The sequence below is a fragment of the Drosophila albomicans genome, chromosome 2R (assembly GCF_009650485.2).
Source record: "Drosophila albomicans strain 15112-1751.03 chromosome 2R, ASM965048v2, whole genome shotgun sequence".
Classification (NCBI taxonomy): Eukaryota; Metazoa; Arthropoda; class Insecta; order Diptera; family Drosophilidae; genus Drosophila; species Drosophila albomicans.
Window position 1 is genome coordinate 18,842,118 of NC_047631.2, and position 23,508 is coordinate 18,865,625.

The following is a 23,508-nucleotide window of genomic DNA, read 5'->3' on the forward strand; positions in this document are numbered from 1 at the left end:
TATTGACACATCATTTACTACTACTCGCAGTCCAAATATATTAAGTATTTTATGTGGAGTCAAGGACACAAATTATGGCCAAAAGTTGTCAGCAACAGTAGGAAATAGAAAGAGAAATTGGAAATCGAACAGCAGGAGTAACATAAAATACCACTTAGTTGTCATAAATGTTTGATATTAATCGACAATCAAGCGGGACAAACAAAAACAAATTCGGAAATATGCCAACAAAAGCATTTAAATCAGTTTTGCACTTTCCGTTCGCTTTTTGCATTTTATTAGCTACTAAATATACGTCTTGAAGTGCTTGTTGATTTCGCCTATAACGTGAAGAACGACAACGAGCGAGCTGAAAATTAATATTTGGGGGAGAAATAACAAAACAGAGAAAACAGAGAGAAAGAGAGAGGAAGAGAGCTGAGTGTATTCGTAAAGCGATTTGAGGTTCTCATTAAAATGACTTCCGCTCGAGACTTGGGCACATTGACAGTGTTTATGTCATTAAGTGGGACTCGCTTGTCTTCGAGAACTTGCGCATCCTTGTCAATGTTTCTGCGTTGATTTAGGTACATGTTATAAACAAGACTGTAACAAAATCAGCTAAAGTATCATCAACCCTACTACACTCGACTGCCTCCCATCAACAATTTGTCGCAGATTAAACTTAGCTGAATGTTAAGTTCAAAATTTAAAGTAGAGTAAACAAAGGATAAACTTTAACTTCCGTTATGATGTAAATAAAATATCAAATTGCGTATTTTGGCTGTCTTCAAGACGACGTTCTTATTAAAATGTTATCTAAGCATTTTTTGAGCGAAAACTGTTTGCATGGCGTCCGACAGAGTCTTCTGATATTTCCCAAGTGACCTACCCAGACTCAGGCTCAGGACCAGACTCAGACTCGAGATTGTTTGGTTGTTAGCAAGTATTGTTGAGACAGCCCTCGTGTGTGTTTCGTGTATGAGTATTCTTTGTACTACTTGTGTTTGCTTTGCACTCGTCGCAACCAGGTCTTGCGTTGCTTTGGCTTGCAACTTTAGAAGCCATTGAGCTATCCTTTTGTACGCCCAACGAGAGTCCACCTCGCATTTCTTTCCTTTTCCCAGCAAACTTAAACACACACTCGCACTGGCACGCACACACACACACACACAAGCACACATTCGTTTTTTCTGTGTTGTTCAGGATTTAACTTTCATTTTTGTGTTGTGTCAGGCATATGTAAGCTCGGTCTATGAGCTTCACTGTTTGCCTTTGTCCTTTCTCGTTGGCCCCTGGGCCTTGTCGTCGGTCCTAGGCCATTGTCTCTTAGGCAGTTTTTTTTTTTCATTTTCCGCCGCTTGTATGTTTTTTTCGTTTCTCGTGTGTTTTTCGATGGTGAGTGAGCACTGCTAACAGCTCCATATATGCATTATTTATGCTATTATCGATTTTGTATACGCATTTCAAAGGCGGTTAGTCGATTGGCCGCCACGGCACACGGTCTTATTACCAAAAACCATTTCAGATAAACGTGTCGCAGCTTTGTCTTCTTCTTCTCCTCTCTGAAACAAAATTAAATCATTCTTCAGCCAAATTTACAGCGAACTTTTTGAGCTCATCAACTTTACTTTGAGTCCTGCAATTTGTCTGACTCAACAGCAACAACAACAACAACAACAACAATGATGATGATGATAACAACAATGAAACGAACAGGGAAAAATTGCTTACTTTTAGGGTTTTTCTTTGCATTTATTTTGTAACACGCGGCGTATACACAATTCAAAGTTAACTAAGTCGGGAAAAGGCCACAATGTGGTCAGCGGCAGCAAGCAGCACTGCTGACTTTTTGGCCTGATTTTAATTTTGACTTTTTAACAAAGTTAACCAAATGCTTGGAATTGAATTTTGGGGACAATGTCCAAGTCATAAATGGCCAACGAAGCGCGCTCCTAAGTACACAAAAACGCACACAAAACTCGTTCCTCGACTCGACTCAGCTCGGTTTATTTACACAGCTAACGCCTAAATTAAATTTTAAGCTGTTGATTTGCATTTTCAGGCTGCTTGGCAAAAGGTCCTGATGCGCTGTTTATTGAACCCTGATTAGATTCAACAGCCGCACAGCTTCGCGTCGCTCGACTCCGCGTCGAACGAATAAAAGATCCAAAACAGATTCGAGTGAAGGCTCATTAGAGGAACTTATTTACAGTGAAGCAGAAAGGCGAAAGGAACGCCTCGCGAAAGCGACGCCTAATTAAGAAGCTTACACAAATATACACAAACGCACACACACACACGCGGACAGTTACAGTAATGTGTGTGAGTTTTTATGTGTAAACACACATCGAGTTGAGATGAGAACAGAGAACAGAAGCGAAACTCATAAAAAAGGTTAAAGTTAAACAATGCGGCGCGTGTTTTAAAAATGAGTTGGGCTTCCATTTCGCGAGTGCTCTTCACACACTCACACTCGCACACCCACTCACACATACCACACACATTTTAATGCTGTTGCAAAAATCTGTTAAATAATTTTTTTGGCCTTTAATGAAATTAGACGGAGGCGGTTCGCAGTTCGCAGTTGTTGCTGCCACATCACTCAGCATTAGGCCGAGGTCTGGCAAAATGAAATTAGCCGCGCCTTCGACAAAAACCATAATCAAATTTTTTGTTGCTACAAAGAAGATGAAAAATACTTGTACTTGTACATACACAATCTATGGTAGAAGAAGTGCTTGCGACTACTTCTTCTACGTATTGAAACGGGAATTGTGTGCAGTGGAGTGACGCCTTTCACTGTCGCTTGTTTAATTTACGCGACGAAGTAATTTAAAATGAACGCGATGCTGCCATAGAAGACGTCGACGACTACGACGACGACAACAACAACTTCGACTACAATAACAATAAGTACAAGGATGTCAGCAATGACAGCGGCATCGGAGAAGATTGGCTGCGGATGGCAGACGGTAGAAGGCAGAGGGCAGAGGCAGAAGGCAAGGGGCAAAGGACAAGAAGTTCTCAGGCATTACGCTGAGGGAAAACCAATTTGCAAACAAGTCAACAATGGCGAAACGCGGAATAGCAAAGTGCGCGTAGGTAATAAGGCAAAGTGCAGCCAGAACTCACACACACACATATATATATATATAATATACATGTGGTATATGGTATACATCGATATATTCGCACATTTGATATGCATATGGCATATATACTGACTGCCCAGTAATTTGCTTGATTTAAACTGCAACGTAAACAATGGCAGCAACTGAAGCCATTATTGATTGGCCAAGGAAACGACCTTGATGACATAATCGAGTTACCTAACCTTCAATGCTTTCTCTCACTCACCTGTTGCATACTCTCTTACATTAGTGCAACGTCAGCACTTTTGGCCAGGCTTGTGGATTCCAATAACCGTCGCACATGAATCAATTATACTTTTGTGCATTGTGAATTTCAAGTTCATTTCAAGCAAATGAAAGTAATTTTGCTAATTGGCAAATTTAACACTTTGATCTGAATCTTGCATTGCATTTGCATAATTTCTAAGAATGCCATTTCAATAAATTTAATTATCGTAATGAACTAATTCGTTTAGTGCCTAATTGCAATTTTCTTAATGTGTAATTGTTAGATTGTTTCACAATTTACCATTACATTGTGTCTGAAGATTTTGCTTAAAATTCTGTTCACATTTTACAAATGCCTTCTCAGTTATCGATGATAAATTGTTGGAGCGAAACGAATTGAATCAATTAATCACAGCAAGCAAAACTTTCTTGGCTCTATTCAAAATTCCAAAGAAACATATTGATTACATATTTTCAAAAATTGTGTTTATATTGTTTCAGACATAATATTTAATTAGAAAACTTTGCAAAGCATTTTTTTTGTTGTCAAGTACGGACACAAATTAAAGAAAATACACACTTGCAAACTACTTAATTATAATGTCAATTGGAGTATGTGTTTATTTTATTTGGCTGCTGTGTCGTGTTGTTCAACACATTGTCCGCATCGCTTTAGTTTAATTGAGCAGCAACATGTGGCATGCTACGCATGTAACAAGCATCAGGTACTTTACTCTGCTGTGGGCCAGCCAAAAGGGCGATGCTTGTGAATGGCATTTGTTTTTGTTGTTGTTGTTGTTGTTGGGAGGCTGCTCTTGCTTGCTTGCTGTTATTGCCACAATTGTTTGCTCAAATCGTTAAAACGTTAATCAAACAGTAAAGAGCACAAATGATGCGCCTGCGGGATCTGTGGCAGCTGCCTTCGTTGCTGGTTGCTGGTTCCCACCTACAGTGGCAAACAAAGCGCTCACCTGAGTCAGTTTGACGTGTTGTGTGCTCTGCTGGTTAACTCAAGCCGACAGGCAAACAGAGAAACCACAACAAGTACAACAACATAGATAGAGAGCGAGAGAGAGAGAGAGAGTGAAACATGTGTCGCGAGGATTTCCACATTTCATTCACTTTTTACGCGCTTCAAAGTCTTTGTTCAATATTGACAAAGGGCCGATATGACGATAACAACAATGTGTAGAGCAGACCACTGAAAGTAACAGTCAAGAACACACACATGAGTGAGTGTGTGTGTGTGTGGTAAGCGTAAAAATAGCCCCGGCTTTACTACATGCAAAGTCACTCAATTGATTTTCAGCAGCGGCAGCTCGTTGTCAATTATCCGCATTGCCTTCGACACGGACATGGACATGGACAACGACAACGTCTGTGTCTCGAAGTTTGAATCGGACTTTTGTTTGTTCACTTCGTGTTGAGCTAGGAAACGGCTGACAGTACGAACTGGGGCAGACGACAACCCAGTTTTCAGCCACCGCCAACGCCGTTGCTGTCGCTGTCGCCGCCTAATGACATTGCCCGACCGCAGCAGGCTTTAGTCTTTTGCCCGGCGACCTTCGTGGCGGCCACACAAAATGCACAATGAGACACTTGGCGCACTCGACTGGCGTACTTGAATCGAATCAAGGACACCAATCGTTGCCAGCACACGCATTGCCCAAGTACACCGAAAGTATGCGAGTGTGTGTGGGTCACAGCTCATAAATATAAATCAGCTGTTCGCCATGATTCATTGAGTAAAACGTTGGAGTGCAATACAATTCCAGGCCGTAGCTCTTCTCTCTCTCTCTCTCTCTCTCTGTCTCTCTCGCTCTCTCGTTGGTATGCGTGAAATTCATTGTTGGCCTGTTTTCTAGTGAAAACTTTTCAATTCCACGAATGTCGCTAACGGCAAAGCTTCCCCTACGCTGCCCTACCAACGGCTGACTACCTTGGCAAAGTGCCAGGCCAGGCATTGTTCAATGTCCTTAAAATTTGTTGCATTACGAGCGTAGTATTCATAGGACGAACAACGTTCAATGTACAAGTTCTACAGCGACTAAAGACTGAGCTCCTACTTAATTATGCTCAATTTTCAGCAGCTGAAAGTTGAATTGAGAATGCTCCACTTTAATATATGTACATTATTATTTATATTATTTATTTGGCACGACTTCAAAAGGGAAACTCTTTAAATGTTGATGGCGTTATTACGAGTATAGGGTTATACTTTCTCTTTTTCACAGAACAAAAAAAAAAGAAAAAACAACTACAGTCGAGCGTGCTCGATTGTGATATACCCGCTATCGGTATTATTCTTAAAATATACCAAAAGTATATACCGCAAACAAAATAAATAAATATTAAATGCTATATTTGTTATAATTATAGTATATATTACTACATTTAGTATATAGCAGATTGTCAACAAAAGCAATTAAGACCCGTAGTAAGTATTAGTATAAAAATTATAGCTTTATCTCTTTTAGTCTCTGAGATTTAGGTGTTCATATGGACAGACAGAGAGACGTGCATGGCTATTATCGTCTCGTTGATCATGAATATATCCATTTTGTTATAGAGATACCTGCTTCTTCCTTCCACAAAGCTATAATACCCTTCTATTCTTTGGTTAACGGGTATAAGAAACACATCCGCTTGCACTGCCATTGGCCCACTTCTGCATAATAATAATTCTGACACTAGTAGCACGGTGTGCTCGACATTCTGAGCTCCCTCTTTTGGGGTGGAAGTTGGATGAAACTTTCGTGTTGCTGCTGTTAAATATAGACAGCGAAAGGACTAGAGGGAAACTGAGTACGGAAAGGAGATTACAGCGCACTTGCGAGCCAATTAAAGGTCGTTTCGCTGACCCACATAAATAATGCAGAAGCTTTAATCACCTACAACACGGCCAGCTGCCAAATGACCCCAGGCAGTTGTGCTCGACCCAAGCTAAGTTTGGTACATAGTAGAGACACTTGTCTACATTTTTGATAATCCTCTCTTGAGGTGGCCGTCGAGTGTCGCATTTTTGAGCACTAAAAAGCATAAAAAAAAATCGCTTACGAGTAGCTCATAAATTTCTGAGGCACTCTCCATTCCACTCATAAAAGGTAGACGGAGTTAAGAAAGCCAAATAAATAAAATTAGAATACGTGACTGCCTGTTGAACTAGCGACCCGTCATTAGCTTTGATTTCATCCGAACCAACCAAAAAAAAAAAAGAAAAAAGGACACAAATGACAGTTACGCCAAGCAAACACGTGACCTGTGCTTGGGGCCTTTTTGAGGCTTAGACATTCGTAATTACATTCAACCGCTTCATAATTCCAACAATAATTGTTCAAATCTGACAATACGTATGCATACGAGTATGGAGTGCCCCAAAGGGGGAAGTAAGAGCTCGCCCCTCGAAGGCCATAACGCTTGGCTGCTCTCACACAAAGTGCTCCTAAGTGAATCTGAGTAGACACTCTACACAAAACACATTTATACTTGACCCAGCTAAATGGCTTCAATGCTGAGAGCATGTGAAAGCTCTTAACAGCTCGAAGACTGAAATAAGCATTAAATCTACTTTCAGCTTCTATTTGTTTAAATCGTATTTATAAACCATTTATTTGAATTAGTTCGTCAACTCCCAAGGCAAAGTTAGCAAGAACAGTTCGTTCGCTATTTTTTGTTGAATGACTTTGCACACAATTATGTGCACTTGTGTTCCGTGTTGCCGTGGCGAACAAATCTAATTGCTTTCTTTTTAAATTTGTGCTGGCAAAGATATTGTGGGCTCTCACTGTCGTCGTTGTCGTCGTCGTCGTCAAGGTTTGTTCTAAGGTTTAAGGCCACGCAAATTAATTAAAAGCAATTTACGCGTCACGCACATGTTTCAGCGCCACGTGGCGTATACGCGATTCCATTATTATTTTCTTCTCTCTCTCTTGGTCTCTCGCGTTTTTCGCATTTTCTATATTTTTGTGCAAAGCAGTAGTACATTCGTTACCGCTGTTTGTTTTCTACAGTGTTTTCGGTCTTTTGTTGTTATTCTTTTAATTAGCGCGTGCCGTTTGGATGCCACCACAACAGCAACACCAAACAGCACCAGCAAACGCGTTGCAGCCACACGAAAAATAGTCGTAGATTCGAAAACTTTTCATAGCATACTTTTTAGCGCAGCTTGCAAAAATTTTTCAAAAGCGTTTTTTGCTTTGCACATTATAATTCGACTGTACGTCGGAATATGAGTATTAAAGAAAAACGTGGAGAGAGGGGAAAACTGAGTGGGAATAAATAACAAAACGGCTGCAAAAGTAAATGGTCGTGCACTGTTTAAATTTGTTGCTCGACATTTTTTTTTTTGCGTTGCCCTTCAAAATTAAAACACATACATACATGTGTATACATATGTATTTGTGTCTATGCGTGTCTGTGTGTATATATGAGAATAAAAATAAAATAAATTTGGTCAGCGCATGCAAATTTTTCGGTGGTGCTTTCAGGGTCGGGAAGACATTGTTATTGTTGCTGTTAGCTCCATAAATTTGAAGCGCTATAAAGCAAAACTTTGTAGGGGCAGCAGCAACAACAAATCAATAAAATGGCCATCAAGTGGTTGGGCAGCAAAACTAGCCAACATCAGCACAAAAACGTTCTCAAACTTTTTGCCGCATGGCATTCAAATGTGAGGATTAAATCCATAAAAATCCCAAGATTTGTCGGAATATTTATCTCGGATTCACGTGATACTCAAAAGCTTATGCAAGGTGTCCTCCGTCGTACTCACTTTATATTTACCTAAATTTAAATTCTTATCTGTCTCGCTGGTGTCGTTGCTTCGTTTTTTTTCTCGTTTTTCTGTGTTTTGTTTTGAGCCTAATTTGCGCAAATAGCTCGCTAAGCAGTTCATTTAACTTCAATGGACTGGCAATTGCACTCAAATGTTTTGTAAATTGATTCATTAGCTCAAAAGAAGTTCAGACTATGCGTGCGAATATTGCGTGCAATTAGCTCGACATTTATAAATTGACGTTTGGCTTAGCTTGGAGAAACACTTTAGCTTTTGCTGACCATATGCAGGAAATGTTGTGGGTCACAACATTCACTTTCTCCCTCTTTCTCTCTGTTCCCTCTCTGAGGAGCAATTAAAAGTCAGAAAATGACCCCAATCATAAAGTAGCCAACGAGTTGCACGTTAATTTGCATCAAACCAGCGACATAATTACACCATAATTGCAATGCATCAGAGCAACAGCAGCACCAAGAGCAATGTTTCAAAACATAACAAAAACAAGAAAACTTAATTGACAGCGCTTTTCATGTCCATCCCGAGAGAGGGATGGAATGAGAAACCGTGTTCAGTGTGCCAGCGAGTACCCAAGGCAATCTGCGTGTGTCGATGCGATGCGTCGGCGTCCCCAACGTCCATTGAATGAATAGGTCCGTCCATCTGTTCGCTTCCGTGTGGACTCGTTTATGATTTTATATTTCATAAATGTATTTGAAAATTTCGCACGCAATCGAATTACGCATACGCCACGTTGGTGTTTAGGCCAAATTGTACTTGACATTAAAAATAGCATCAACATGAGAATGCGACTGAATTGAATGTCCATCACGAAAGTTAACTAAATGGCAGGGCCACTTACCTATAAATAATTCGAGTACGCGTTTATTGTGTTGATGGACAGCGAATGGCGAAGTTCAATGCTATGACCCCAACCATGCGAGTAGTGTTTAGACAGCGCTGTGAGCTGGAAATCGCCTGGCGGCCCACAATGAGCCATTGTCACGCAGTCCTCGAGGCCACACATAACCTTCAGGCTTAAAGCATTCATTCTCTCTTTTTCGTTCACAAAATTTTCAATCATGAAATAATGTTCATTTTTAGCTGTGATTAAATTTGACATTTGACAGGTCCTGCGACAGGCACGTAACCTGAAGCGTACCTGAATACCTGAATAACGCCCCACAAAAAAATAACAGAATAATTGCCTTGCCGCAAAATTCGGCTATAATTGCCTGTCTACAACATTATAATTAAGAGTCACAGTTACTCAACTCTGCATTGAGATACTTAAAATAAACTTCAACCATAATAATTATGGTTATTGATATAGTTTTTTTTTAATGGAATTGCATCACAAAGCAAGCATTTGGGGTATAAGTGAATTTAGTAAAAGTTTGTCGGCAATTTCTCGAAAGTTGCTGGGCTTATATTTCATGCACAGAAATGCCAAACGTAGTGCAAATGCAGTTTGGCAAGTCTGCTGTCAGACCATTCGAGAGTTTATATTATACTTTATGAAATGAAAAAGAGAAAATACCCTCCGCAATACTCATACTTCTAGCAGAGCCAAAAATAATGGCAACTTGCCTACCATTTATTGCCAGAAGCATTCCAAGTGTCAAAAATGAGTTTCCTCCCAATTGATTGATTGTCAGTTATCGATTGACCGAACCAAAATAGAGTACCATAAATGTGGTATTTGTTGTATATTCACGTGTAAGCTACAATAAGTCCAATTGCCCGTTGTCCATTATTAAGTATACGCCACGTGTCCGACAATAAAAGCATTGTGCAATTCTTAAATTGAAATATCATGTGCAGCAGAAGAGAATGAAGAATGTCTTAGAGTAGTAGTTATACTATATGTATTCTTATATGTATGTATGTGTCATACGTTTTTGTTGTTTTCATTTTTATTTGCTTGTTTGAATCGGTTACATCATTTGCCTGTTCGCGTGCTTGTTTATTTAATTTTTTCATTACCCAACGCCTACAAACGTGTTTAGCATGCAATGTTCCCTCTTTGGGGAGCCCAGCACACACGATACTGATACAATTAATGGTCTTTGGAGGCCGCTTTTAGGAAATGCTGGTGAGAAGGAATCCGACTCCAAATCCGAATTTGATTTGTATTTGCTTTATTACCCACGTCGTGCATTTGGCGCTAAACTGATTTTGTGCAGAAGCAGCACAAGCAGCAGTTAGCAAATGAAATCGAACAAATATTTATAAGCCCAATTCCGACTCATTCCTCCCCCCACCCACTCATCCAGTTGGCGTGTCACTCACACACACACAAGTGTTGGCCAAATGCAAGGGCAATGCCGGAATAGTTGCCAGCGCACAGTCGTAATTGAAAACGATTTCCTTGCAAAACTTCAAGGGCAGTCAGAGTTGGCTGACTGACTGGCTGTTTAGCTAGCTGGCAGACTGGCAGACTGGCACAAATACAACGGCGCCAGCTTATTGATATCCATTGACATGGCCTGGCTTTCGGTATGAGCTTTGAACATTGAGCAGCACATGCTGATTATCTGATTGCTGGCACGGCAGATTATGTACATACGTGTGTTCTGATGTGGCAAATAATTTGCTTATTTACTAGCCTTTTCATCTGTCAGGCTTTTAGGCATTTTGGCCAGAGCACAATGTTTGTCTAATTGACACTAATTAAACAAACGGCAAAGCGAAGAAGTTGCTGCATCAGGCGAAATACAAAGTACCAAATTTAACCACGTACACGCTGAAACTGTTGCCAAATTGATGATTGATGGCCAAGTCAAAAGGGAACTGTCACGCACAGAGAATAATTTGCGAACACGGATTTTCCTCGAGCGCAAATATGCAAAGTCATTTGCAAAGCGCAAAAGTGTTGCATACTTCCAGGAGCGCTGACGCAACGGCAATCGACAATCAAGCAACCAGCAGCCAGCCTGCCAGCAGCCACAATGGCAAGTGTTGCTGGCCATGGGGCTTGCTTGCAACAACCAATGTCACTGCCACTGTCATTGCCATTGCTGCAGCCATTGTCCGCGTTTGCCAAAATTCGATTTTCGATCGGGTTTTCGCCCGCTTTTGTGTCTGGCCTGGCAATCGCCGGAAGCAGCCAAAAAATTTAAATTGTTTGGCCCACACTGTGTTGTGCGTGCATATATGTTAGTTAAGCGGCAGCTGAATTTGCAATTTTGCCACAGAGGCCAGAGGCCAACACAGCTGAAAAAGGATCCCCCAAAAAGTTTGTTAAAGTTGCATAAAGCTAAGTGCCACAAGCGTCTACCTGTCGATGCTAGGTTGCAGCTTGTTATTGTTGTTCTTGGTAGCATTTGCTGCTATTATTCCAACCGCAAACACAGAAACTTGCAATGGAGCCGAAGGATTTGTCGGCTGTCAGCACTTTGCAACATGCTCTTAAATGGCATTAGCAATGCCATTTGCCTACAATCTGCTCTCTAATGAAAACCCAAATAGAATAAACTAATTCTCAAAAATCTATTCACTTGAAGTTCCTTTTTTGCTGCATTCTGAAAGGCTTTTCAAGCCTTTCTCCAGCCCTACAAACAATTGTGGTGTCAATTTGCCATTTGAGACGTTTCTATTTTTGGGAAAAACATTTTTCGGAAATACAAAGAACAATGCCGAATTACAAAGACATTCTCTGGCTGACCTGTATTATTGGAATTTAATCTGTGTCCAGGTTGTCCAGGGTTTGATTATTTGCCAAAAGACAATCCTTTAATTGCCCGAGAAAGCAAGGGGACTTTTTTGTCTATTTTCTGCTCTTATAGAGACTCGAGAACAAAGTTAAAATCAAAGAGAGCGACAATGGTTAACGAACATTGATTGAAGCAAAACTTTTAGAATAAGAATGTTTGCAAACTGACAAAATAAATATAACCTCCGATATATTTAAGTATTTTTACGTTATATTTTGGTATAAATTTGTAGAAAATTGCAAATGGGTAGTCGGTATCTTGCAATCAAGCACACTCACTTTCAGCTTTCTTACTTATTTAATAGAAAATTAGAGCACATTTGATTCCACTGTGCTTGAGTAGATTGGACGCTTGTCAGACACGCTCACACACAATCGAATGGCACAGATCTGTGGTTGAGCCATTGTCAGGCAGCTGCACTGGCATTAATTAAAATCTGATAATTGCGATAAGAGACTTTGTCATTATGCTGGTAGTGAGCCTACGGCGGCGAAGCAGGCGGGCGGGCAGCAAAGAAAATGGTGGGAGTACGCAAAGTGCCCACAAATGCGTGGCATGTCGGTTGAAATTAAATAAATAAATAACCTCTTTTACTACACGGTACGCAGACACAGAAACCTTTTGCATGGCTGAAATTTGATTAAGTGAGTGGCAAGCGAGAGAGAGGCAACCTGTAAGACTGGCATGAATCTGGCTGCCAGGCAGGCAAATGCGGCCATCAATTTAAATCAGTTGCTTAAATACAATAAATAAGGGTCGGTCGAATGCACGACGAAAGAAAGCAAAAAAAAAAAAAAACGAAGCAACGCTCTAAATATTAGCAGGCATTTTTAACAATTCACCGTAATGGCCGGCATCAATTTTGGCCAAGGTGCATGCTAACTGAATATCTGTTTTGCCTGCTGCCTGCTGCTTGTGGCTTGCGTCATTTAATCAGGCAAAGTGATTTTCGCACAACCCAAACACACACACCACACACCCATACATGCAAACACAACTTATCATTTCACTGATATGTGTATGAATATATGTGCGGATGTGATATCTGCGAATGTGCGACTGTATGTATGTACTATATGTGAGCCGGGAGCAAACACGTTGTAGACAGGAAGCCGCTTCAGTGGCAGCTGATGTTGAGCCCGTTTAACCTTACGCACGGACCCAGCTGTAAATTAACGGCTATCATGCAAAGTTCCTGCCAGCTCCGGATCGGTCGACGGGCATCGTGCGACGTGCGTGCCTCTATCCCCGTCTTCTCGTCCGCTTGCGCCCCAGGAGGCAGTCGAAAATTTATTACCATTTTGCAGTTATAATGTTTCAATATCTCGTTTTGTGTGCCCGCTAGTCGGCTTTTTGTTTGTGTGTGTGTGTGTGTGTGTGTGTGTGTGTGTGTGTGTGTGTGTGTGTGTGTGTGTGTGTGTGTGTGTGTGTGTGTGTGTGTGTGTGTGTGTGTGTGGGTATGGCTTGCGTGCCCATTAGCGCCATTTTAGAAACGATTGAAGCAGATATATATAGTATAAGTACTACTATTAGGTGCTCCATGAACTGTTCATTTATTGGCAGCCCACGGGCAACGTGGTGGTGGCTACGTGTCGGCTACGTGATGTCTACGGTCATTTGTCATACATTTTGCTGGAACACAGCAGTGGTTGAATTTGACCCGTTAACCTTTTACGGTTAACCCGCTTTTTTTTTCGGCACAAAATTGAAGACCTGCAATTCGAATTCAATTCAGCTTAGCTGAACTCAACGAAATCCAAAACTGATTGTAAGAGGAAGCCCAGAATTTGGCAAAAGACCCAACTAATTGGCACGTGCTGAGTCTCTAATGACTTGCTTAAAGTTCCAACTACTCGAGCAGCTGCCTCGTTGGCTAAAATGGGTTTATATGAATAACTTGTAGCTTAACGAATGAGTTTTGCATTTGCCAATTTAGCAACTCAGACTAGAGCAGCATCTGCACTGCATTTTCCACTAACACTCGACACACACACACACACACACAGCTGGAGCAGTTCCATTAAGCCATTTACGAGCACCTTCAGATTTTCCTTTGCCTTGTGTCTTTCTCCCTTTTTTAACTATCTCTTAAATAAGCAGCTGCATCATCAAGATACTAAATCGTGCAACATTAATCTACTCTTGTGCTTGGAGCGCTATTATCATAAATTGTTTAAGTCTCTGTTCGCCAACGAAGCATTTGAATCATATGAGTATGAGAATATAGAACTAATGAAATAAACTTAACTTGCTACAAAAAGCTTGTTGCCATTGCAGAATAGTGGAATTAAGTGGATCTGATGATAAGACGAAAATAAGCACATTAAACTTTAATTTATGTGTACGTTAAGCATCAATAAAATATATATTTTTGTAACCATTCTTTTATCGGCTTTTGCAATCATTTTAAAGCAAAGATACAAGTGTTCAATTTAATCTATAGCCGCGGAGCAAGGTTACGATTATGTTTGCTATTTGTTTTTGCAGAATTTCACTATAAAACATTCTCACACACGCTGTGCATTAATATACACACGCTATGTGTGTATCTATGTAAATGAGCTCCACATACTTATTTTACCGACATTGAACGCATCGTCAATTACAGTTGCAACGTTTGAATTTTTTTGTTGGTTGTTATAACAACAGTTTTTGCTGCAATCATTTTTATCTCCAGTCGCTGCACAAATATTAATTTCACTGCATTAATTATAATTGAAATACTGCACAGCAGTGAATTTGAAAGTCTGATTTGAAGCACAGCTGCATCAGACTTAATTTAATTAACTTAAATTAAACTTATTTATAAAAACCTAAAACTAAAACATGCAATGAATTGTAAATGATAAGCTAAAACTTTGTGAACAAAAACAATGTTCTTAATTAGACAATTTTTTCTACACCGCAAAATCAATTTTAATTATACACGGATTATGTTAAGATTTGCATGTTGATCGTTTGGTCGAGTTGCTGCTTGTGCATTATAATTAGTAGTGCATAACAATGGCAATGCTCATTGATTATGTGAATCGAGTACTCGAAACATTCTCATGCACATGTGAGAGTGTGTGTACGTGGCAAAAATTATTCATGCTTGATCAAGCTGAATGAGGCGAACAGCTTTTGGTCAACGAAAGTGCAGGAATTATGGAAACGTCAAAATGTGCAAAACCCAAAACCCTCAACACCTCATCACCTCAACACGGCCCCCAACCATCCGTCGACACGCCCAGCAAAAACCGAGAATGCAGCAGAATGCTGCCACCGCAGCAGCAGCTGCCGCACTTTGCAAATTATCGTATGATATCGTCTGATGAAAATTTCATTAATTTACTTTTGCCAGCCAAAAATAAAACACGAAAATACACGAATGCCACAGTCGGAGGTCAATTATTGGCTGACACTCGCTCTGCAAATCTATATATATACCACGAATGTCTGCATCAATTTATTCGAACTGAAAATTATATAACATTTTAGAGTATAAGGAAAAGTTTGGCACAGTGTCGATTTTCAAAAGTTGCTGCAATTTATTGTTTATACAATTATTTTGTTCGTAATCCTCTCATGACTTGGGCCTAGCTATACTACAATTGTTGTATAATAAGTATGTTTAATAATAAGAATATGTGGGATTAATAATTATTGCACATCGTTGGACGCTTTCCTTGCGTTGCGTGTTCTTCCGATGTCGATGGTTCTTTTTTTCTGTAGGGGGCGTTATGTTATGTGTGAGTAGCCATAGTTTAAGTGGAGCTGCCTGGCACTCTGCCAGCCAATGGTTGGCCTCAACCTTGCCCAAGGGCTCGTCCTCGTTGTCGCCGTTGTCGTTGTCGTTGTCCTAGTGTTTGGTGTTGATTTAACGGGTGCCTGCCAGTGACTTAATCCCCGCCGGCGCACACTTGAGCACGTTTGCCCAGGCGCGGCTTGAACGGCACCGATTTCTTCATCATGCGCGACGCAAACTGTCCGCCAGCTGCCGCCTCCTCGCTGCTCCCTCTGCCGCCCTCCAATAGCTGCTGAAAGTCAATGCTGCGGCCAAGGCGTGGCGTGCGCACGCGATAGGCAGGCTCGCCACTGCTCTGCACTGTAGGATCCAAAAAAATGAAGGCGATGAATTAAACACACACCCACAATAAAAAAAAAAACCCAAGTAAGAAAGCTCAACTGTGAAATACCCGCTAACCATTTTCAATAAAAGCGGTATTAACATTAAAATATATCCAATTAATATACTGAGATACTACAACATTAAAAATATACCATAAAGTACAAAATTTACCAGACCCGAAAATAGATATACTTTATGAAATATATGAACTCACATAAATTCCCTGTCGGCAAAAAGTTTGACTACCCCTCTATCCCACAAGTAACGGGTATAAAAAGCACAGCAAGAAAACTGCTGAATTGTAGAAATTTTAACTATGTATTAACGTCCAACTAAAGCAACTTATAATATTTAATTACTGTTAAGAACTCGCTGGCTGACTGGCAAAAAAAACTCGAGCAACAAACGCATTATCAAATTATAAAATCATAAATAAGTGTATTCTGGGAAGTAAAAGTAAAGTTTAGTCAAGTTTATGTCTGAAAAAACTTGACAGTTGCTTTAAAAATAAACTTCAAGATAAAAGTTGATGGGGGAAAAAAGAAATCAATTTGTGGCAGCATAACTCCTAGGAAAGAAGCATATTTGAAATGCTTGCGCGGCATGCTAGCCCGGTTGTCATAAGGACGCATTACTCATACGCAGCGTGGGCTTGCACGCTTGGATACTCGATATATATAGAGTATAGTATGCCATATAGAAGTAGTATGTGTAGTACTCACGCTGTCGCAGCTTCTGCAAGAGCAGGTAATAGGCCAACGGTGGCATATTATCCAGGTCGAATTCCTGTTGCTGAGCTGGCGGCACAGCGACGCTTGCTTTTTGCACCAAACTGTTCTCTTCCAGCTCGTCAATGATGTCGTTCAGCTCTTTGTTGTATTCGCCCATGGCGCGCTTGTGGCGTGCTTCCGCCGCAGCTGCTGCGCTGCCAACGCCGCTGCCGATGCCAATGCCGACGCCAGCGTTGTTGATGCGATTTGGTAAATCCAGTTTGTTTGTGCCCTGCGCAAATGAAGTGCCACAAATCGGCAAAGCGGCAAGCAGCAAGTGGCGAGTGGCGAGGAGAAAACAAAACAACAAAAATATTTGAAATATTTCATTCGAGGTCCTTTTGCTTGCGGCAAGGCAACGGCTTTCAATATCGTTCCTGGCGGCTTTCAAACTGTCGACACGTGTTAAGTTATTTTTATGCTGCCTATTTATGCGCATACGTGAGCTGCACACACACAGCTCACTCAATCTCTCTCTATGGTAGTGTGCGAGAGTGTGTGTGTGAGTCAAGCACTTTATTGTTTCAATTTACAGCATGACAGGCTGCGTGTGCCGCTTGATTAGACAACTCAATGTGAATTGAAATGCCAACACCTTGTGAGTAAATCTGCTCTCGCAAGTTGTAAGTTGCGCCATAAACATACAAACACACACACACACACTCACACCATCGCAATCACACAAATGCGTGTGTGTGTGTGTGTTCCCAAGAGTTATCACAACTTCACACCTTCGGCTTGGCACAGAAAATTTAATTAAATCTCTGACTTAACATTGCCAGCAACTGCAGACATAACTCGACTAATCGATTGAAAACCAGGCTAAGTGATTATGCCAACTAATGGAGAAATGCCAATGGCATCGACTGCGACACCGACATCGCCATCGACTTTGGCATTGCCGTTAGCCGAGTAATTAGCAGCTCGGAAAGTGGCAATGACAATCAGGAAATTGCCAACGGCTGCAGTTGCCAAAAAGTCAAAACGCATTCGTTGATAGTTCAAAAGGATTTTCATGAAAGTTTTCAGCCAAGCAATAAGCCAAGCTCTGAAGCTCGCTCTCTTTCAACTTTGCTTGCGGTCTTCACGTGCACCAAATAAAACTGATTAAGTGGAGGAGGCTTGTTAAGCCTTGTCTGGCTGCTGGCGAAACTCACCTGAATGGCCTTGGCGTGGCTGCAGTAGACCAGGTAACAGGAGGCTGCTATTAACAGCAGTGTGCAATAACTTAGTCTACACATAACGGCCACAATCAAGTCAAGCGTGAAGCGTTTTACTTGCTACTTTTACGAGCTTGTCTAAATGGACTGGAACTCGAGCTGGACACACTACAAAGTGTAGTTGATGTTACAAAGGCTTGGAGCTGCGTGAATAATGCGTAACGCCTTGTGGCTGCCGGTCAACTGATGTCCTGGTCGAGAGACGCGACAATTTTTATAGGCCATCCGCCTTAAGCCTTAAGCCTTTTGGACTGCGGATGATTAAGCTATTGAATGACAGTCACTAAATGATTTGTTATGCGCTCCTAATCACAGACAGGCAACAGGCAACAGGCAAATCGTAAACAAGGCGCAGGCTAAAGCCAAAACGGAAGTGCTAACCATTTGTCTCGCACAATTGCACAGCTGCCAACACATTGTGACCAAAGCAGAAACGGAATAACAAAACAGTCAGGCAGCTTATGCTTTGTGCCAAATTTGAATATTAAATATAATTTATTTATACATTGGCAATGGTGAAATTAACAATTTCAATTCACAGCTGCAAAATGTGTATTTTGCCAAGTTATTTGCATTTTCGCACCACTGTACATTAAGCCGGCAGGTGGTCTGAACTCGCACTATGCAAATCAATTTCGCGTGAAAAGCTCAGCACCAGGCCAAAAGTCCAGAGAGTGAGTAAGTGAGAGAAGCTGGAACTGAAGCTGGAGCTGGAGCTGGAGCAACATCAGCCTCAACATCAATGCCAATGCCAATGCCAATCGATCAATCTTATTTAAATGCTGACAGTTGTCGTCACAATGTGTCTAAGCGGGGGATTGACGCTTGTTTGTCATTGCCTGTTGGCTGGAAAGGCTTGGAGTGCTCTCTCTCTCTCTCTCTCTTCATACCTCCACCCCCTGCTCTTCTCCTTTGAGGCTTATTTCTGAGCCGCATTAACTTTAATTTGTTGGGCAAACAGCTGTGTACCTGCCACACAGTCAGAGTCAGAGTCACAGTATCAGTGAGTGACAACTACGGTCAGAAGAAGTCCGCCCATCTTGTTGAGTGTCAGCTGTCAATTGGCATTCTAAATGGCATGCAAAGAATTTACTGTCAATTGGCAAATCAATCGAGGGTCCAAAAACTAACAAAACCCAACTATTTACCGACTTCATCCCTCCGCTCCGCACTCTGCATTCCGTAAGCAGCAGCAAATCACTAGGAATTTTCAATTAAACGCTGGCAATTCATCAACAGTTGGGCTAGACTGTTTATTTTTGCCCTGAATTTAAACAAACATGAACCCAAAGACTGACCCTAGTCTGTGATATACTCGTTTTGTGTTTGCACACCAACTCAATAGACACAATGGACACTTTTATTTATGGCCAACACACACTCGACTGTGTTCATTTCGCAAGCATTTTAAAGACATAATTTAAATGTGCTTCAAATAGTTCGAGTTGTTGTTTATGCTCCGAGCACCGAGCTCCGAGTCACTGAACCGCATCGTATGAGTAGTTTTTGTAAAGTTGATGACAATTTGACAATTCTGAGCACATTCAATGAGACAAATCCCCATTTCATTTCAAGCATCACTAAGATTGCCAAATGTCTTTTGCAGACGCACATTCTCTGGCTCTGATTTTGATTCTCATTCTGACTCTGTCACTGTCTCGTTGCCTTTTGCTTTTTGCTGCAGCTTTTTCATTTCCCATTGAGTTGGCTTGTTACCAGTTGCCAGTTCATAGTTCATAGTTCATATTGAATTTGCAGAAATTGTTGATGGAGGTGATTACAGTGTTTACAATTAGTATTTGTACGGTCGCTTTATCAGTTTGTGTTTGTCAACCCTGCAGCAGTTAAGCCTCTTATTGACTCGGCACTGAGAAGAGGTTTCCACTCGTATATGGATTTAATTGAATTAGCAGTGTCCTGTGTGTCCTGCGTCCCATGCGCGGGTGGCACTTTGAAGTTTGCACTTTACTTTACACCCGCCCACTCTGGACTTTGACCATTTGGCCTCCAGGTCCATCCTAACTGACCCATGCGCAGTTTTTGTTGACCCACGCAACGCAACACAACGCGAAAGCGGAGTTGCGGGGTCGCGTGGGAGGTGAGAGGTTAGAGAGGTTTTGAGGTGGGTGGAAGATGGGTGAACACAACTTAGTTCATGTTGATGTTTGCGCTTAAGCGCAACTTTGCTGCTGCCGGAAGAGCGGCGGGTTTATTGAGTTTCCGGTAGCACAACGCCAGCCAGGCAGCCACTTGAAGGCATTAATTATGCCACAATGGCAAACGTCTGATGTGGCAACTTATCCAGGATATTAAAGGACGCCGCGCTCTGCTGTCGCAGGGCCCAAGCGCAATGGTGCATGAAATTTATAAGTTGCAGCCTCAGCTTAGCTAGACAGATTTCAAAGCCGCCTGTAAAATTTCCTCTTCAGCCTGTCACTCACTGAATGATGTCCTGCGTTATCCTCGCGAGATCCGAACATTAAAATATTTAGTTGCCAATCCCAGACAATGGATGAATGTGGCCAAGAGTCTGAGTCGAGAGCAAACAAGTCAAAATCAACTGGCGAACGAAGGACACCGCAGCTAACAAGGATAATAGCTCCGTGAAGCGTGCAAGGTCGTAGTTTACATTGGTCTCAACGTCTGCGGTGCTCTTTGTCTGCAACTGTGTATGCGGGTGTACGATCTATGTGTGTGTGTCTGGTTGTATCCCATGCCACTTATAAATCCTTAAAAAATATTGAAATCAAAATACTCGTGCTGAAGGACACCAGCACCGACGGCAGCAAAAAACTTATTTCCCCATCGAAGCAAAGAGAAAGAGACAAAAAAAAAACAAAATAAACTTATAGCTAACGATTTATGTTGCTGCCAAGGACATTTGAACTTCAATCCTTCAGCGAACGGTCAGCAACAGGAGAAAAAAAAAGGATAGTGAGCGGATAAAATGTAGATAGAGTTTTTAGACTTCAAGTTGTTTAAAAGCCATTTCAAAATATGGCAATTAATTACAGTTTCAAGTGAGCATGAAAGATTATTAGGGATTATTGCATGCTGCGACCACTAAGTAATGGAAATTATAATCCCCCATAAGCGTTAACTCTCACTGCACAACTTGATTTGAGTGACTTTCGTTATCAGTTTAGTTATAAAGTGAATGCAACTTTTGAGCAAACTAAGTTTATGCATAAAAATTGAACAACTTCCCATTAAAATCAAGTAAAACAAACGAGAGAAAAATATGTCATAGCAAGTGCTAGCTTTCCTTTGTGGCTCAACTGCAATGGGAACCGGGCTGCAGAATAAATATAAATATAAAATAAATTTTATTTATTTGCTGTGGAAATCTGCTGTGTTTGCAATCTGAATTTAGGGGTTACAGCTTGAACGAACCTCTTGCCCCTAGATGTCAGCACTTGACAGCACTGATGACAGTCGAATGAGAGATATGCAGATGTGTTTCTCCCTCTCCGTCTCACTCCTCTCTCTCTCTCTCTCTGTCAGTCGGCGCTCCAATAAAATGCATGCCAAGTGCTCACATAGCCCACATGGCGTATACGCAATATATTTCTGTACTTTAACGGACAGCAGCCAAGTGAGGCGCATAGAGGATGGCTCGTAACGAGGCACAGTGGCAACAGGCTTCAGGGTCGAAACAAATTGCAAATACATCAATATATGTGTGTACTTATCGAGTCATCTTTTTGGCAATTTCTTTTTTGATTCGTTACTGAGATGTCTGTTAATAAATTATTTATTTATTCATTTGCAGTCGAGTCGTCGATTATTGAGCGTTTGAGCGTTGCAGTAAAACTCGGCCAACATTTGGAGCAGCTCAAATAAACGCCAGCAAAGCGGAGAGTCAATAAGGAAGAACGATAGGGGCGACTGGGGACAATCGACAAGCGATGGCATCGTGTCCTGGCAAAGCACTAGGCAAACACTCAATGTCGCTGCTGCTATTGACGTTGCCGTCGTCGAGCATCTCGACTACCAGTTGATGAGACTGCCAGACCGAGACTGAGACAGTGACTGCGACTGCGACTGCGACAGCGACGTTGAACCCTGACACGCTTGTTTGCTTTTCAAATTGCAATTATGCTCGCGAGCGAAAAAGGTTTTGGTTACGAGCGAGTGAAGCAACTACGTCGAACGTTTTAATCAACGCAGCAGCAATAAATTGATACAATGACAACGCTTAGCAGTTATCTCAGCCCAAGCACTGCCATCAACTTGGCAACAACAACAGCGCCAATATCAACAGCAGCAGCAGCAACAACAACAGCTGCTGCAAGCGACAACAGCAACTGCTAGAACAAGAAGGCCAAGCAAATCGATGACAACATTTGTTGTTGGTGGTGCTGCCTTAAACGCAACAGCGACGACAACTACGACAACAACAACAGCAATAACTGGTAGTAGCAGCAGCAGCGGGAGCAACTTCTTACTGACTGCAGCAACAAAAACATTGACAACAACTGCAGGCGAAACACGAGCAACTGCTGCAACAACAATATCAACAACGACAGCAGCAAATTTGCCAACAACAACATCACAATTTGTGGATGCCTCGTTGACTTCACTGTCATTAACGGCATCGTCGTCCGCCACCTCCTCCGCCTCGTCAGCCGCCATCGCCACCGTCCCAACAAGCTCCACCACCGCCTTGGAGCTGTTCTCGACAGTCGCCAGCAACATGACGGCAAATGCAAATGCCAATATCAGCAGCCAAATCGAACCCAGTGACCAACTCGAAGATAGTTGGGTCGATGTTTCGCTGCTGCTGTTTAAGGGCTTCATATTCTCGTCAATTATCCTGGCCGCTGTCCTGGGCAATGCGTTGGTCATCATTTCGGTGCAGCGAAATCGAAAGTTGCGGTAAGTCAAGTGAAATCGTGGTTCAGCGGCTATTCGCTGCGAGTCATCCATTTAATTGCCTCTCTCTTGGGCACCACACTGACTGCAACATCCTGGCAGCCAGGATAAGTTGCAACATGCAACCTCCAACTGGCGTGTGCAATGTGCAACGTGCTTCCTGCCGACTCGTCGTGCAACGCGCAACGTGCAACGAGTTAGTTTGCTAGCATTTTGCGCTATGTTACTGTGTACGCAGTCGTAGTAAATGTAATTTAAATGAGCGACAAGCGGAATAATAAAACATTAAATGAACTTAAATATGACACACGATGGCAATGACAAGGCACCCGGATGCGCCCCTGAGGGCGCCCCACTGCAGCACAAAGAGTGCAGCATGCCATTCACGACACAAGCCATTTATGTGCAACATTCCCCCTGCTTTCGAAAATGCGCAGCATTTATGCAGCGCAAATTGTCATGAATTTTTGGTAAATGGCTTAGCGTTGTGTACTCGCAACTATTCTCACAGTCAAGCGGACTGCAAGTTGAATGAACCAACAAAACGAAGGTCAATAAGCAGCTCATTACGACAGAGAAATTCAATTCTGTGGAATTTGTAGTCTTGAAAAAATGCTTTAAAAGTGTATCAGTTTTTATTTCAAATGTTTGTGGTTGATTGAATAACAAATATTTCTTCTAACCAAACAGTTATCTTGTATAAA

The 23,508-nt window shown here is 41.6% G+C and overlaps 2 protein-coding genes across 3 annotated transcripts in view; one reads left to right on the forward strand and one right to left on the reverse strand.

Moving 5' to 3' along the window:
- The window catches only part of LOC117576352 (octopamine receptor beta-3R-like), a 34,711-nt gene that overhangs the window by 2,724 nt on the left and 8,479 nt on the right, over positions 1-23,508 (forward strand). For both annotated transcript variants that reach the window (XM_034261037.2, XM_034261038.2), the window contains exon 2: positions 21,702-22,807. In XM_034261037.2, the coding sequence (XP_034116928.2) occupies positions 22,266-22,807 (542 nt within the window). In that variant the 5' untranslated portion in view covers positions 21,702-22,265. The remainder of the gene's footprint in view (positions 1-21,701; positions 22,808-23,508) is intronic.
- LOC117576355 (protein hugin) lies at positions 15,335-18,108 on the reverse strand. Its single transcript, XM_034261043.2, has 3 exons — positions 17,867-18,108; positions 16,662-16,941; positions 15,335-15,915 (listed from the first exon to the last, which is right to left on the reverse strand). Exons 1-3 carry the CDS (start codon positions 17,948-17,950, stop codon positions 15,710-15,712), a joined length of 570 nt encoding a protein of 189 aa, XP_034116934.1. The 5' UTR covers positions 17,951-18,108; the 3' UTR covers positions 15,335-15,709.

Coding starts and splice junctions, on each gene's coding strand:
- LOC117576355 (XM_034261043.2), bottom strand. CDS start 17,950: ATGTGTAGACTAAGTTATTGCACACTGCTGTTAATAGCAGCCTCCTGT. Junction 16,942..17,866: donor GCCACGCCAAGGCCATTCAG/GTGAGTTTCGCC, acceptor TCATTTGCGCAG/GGCACAAACAAACTGGATTT. Junction 15,916..16,661: donor CTTGCAGAAGCTGCGACAGC/GTGAGTACTACA, acceptor TGGATCCTACAG/TGCAGAGCAGTGGCGAGCCT.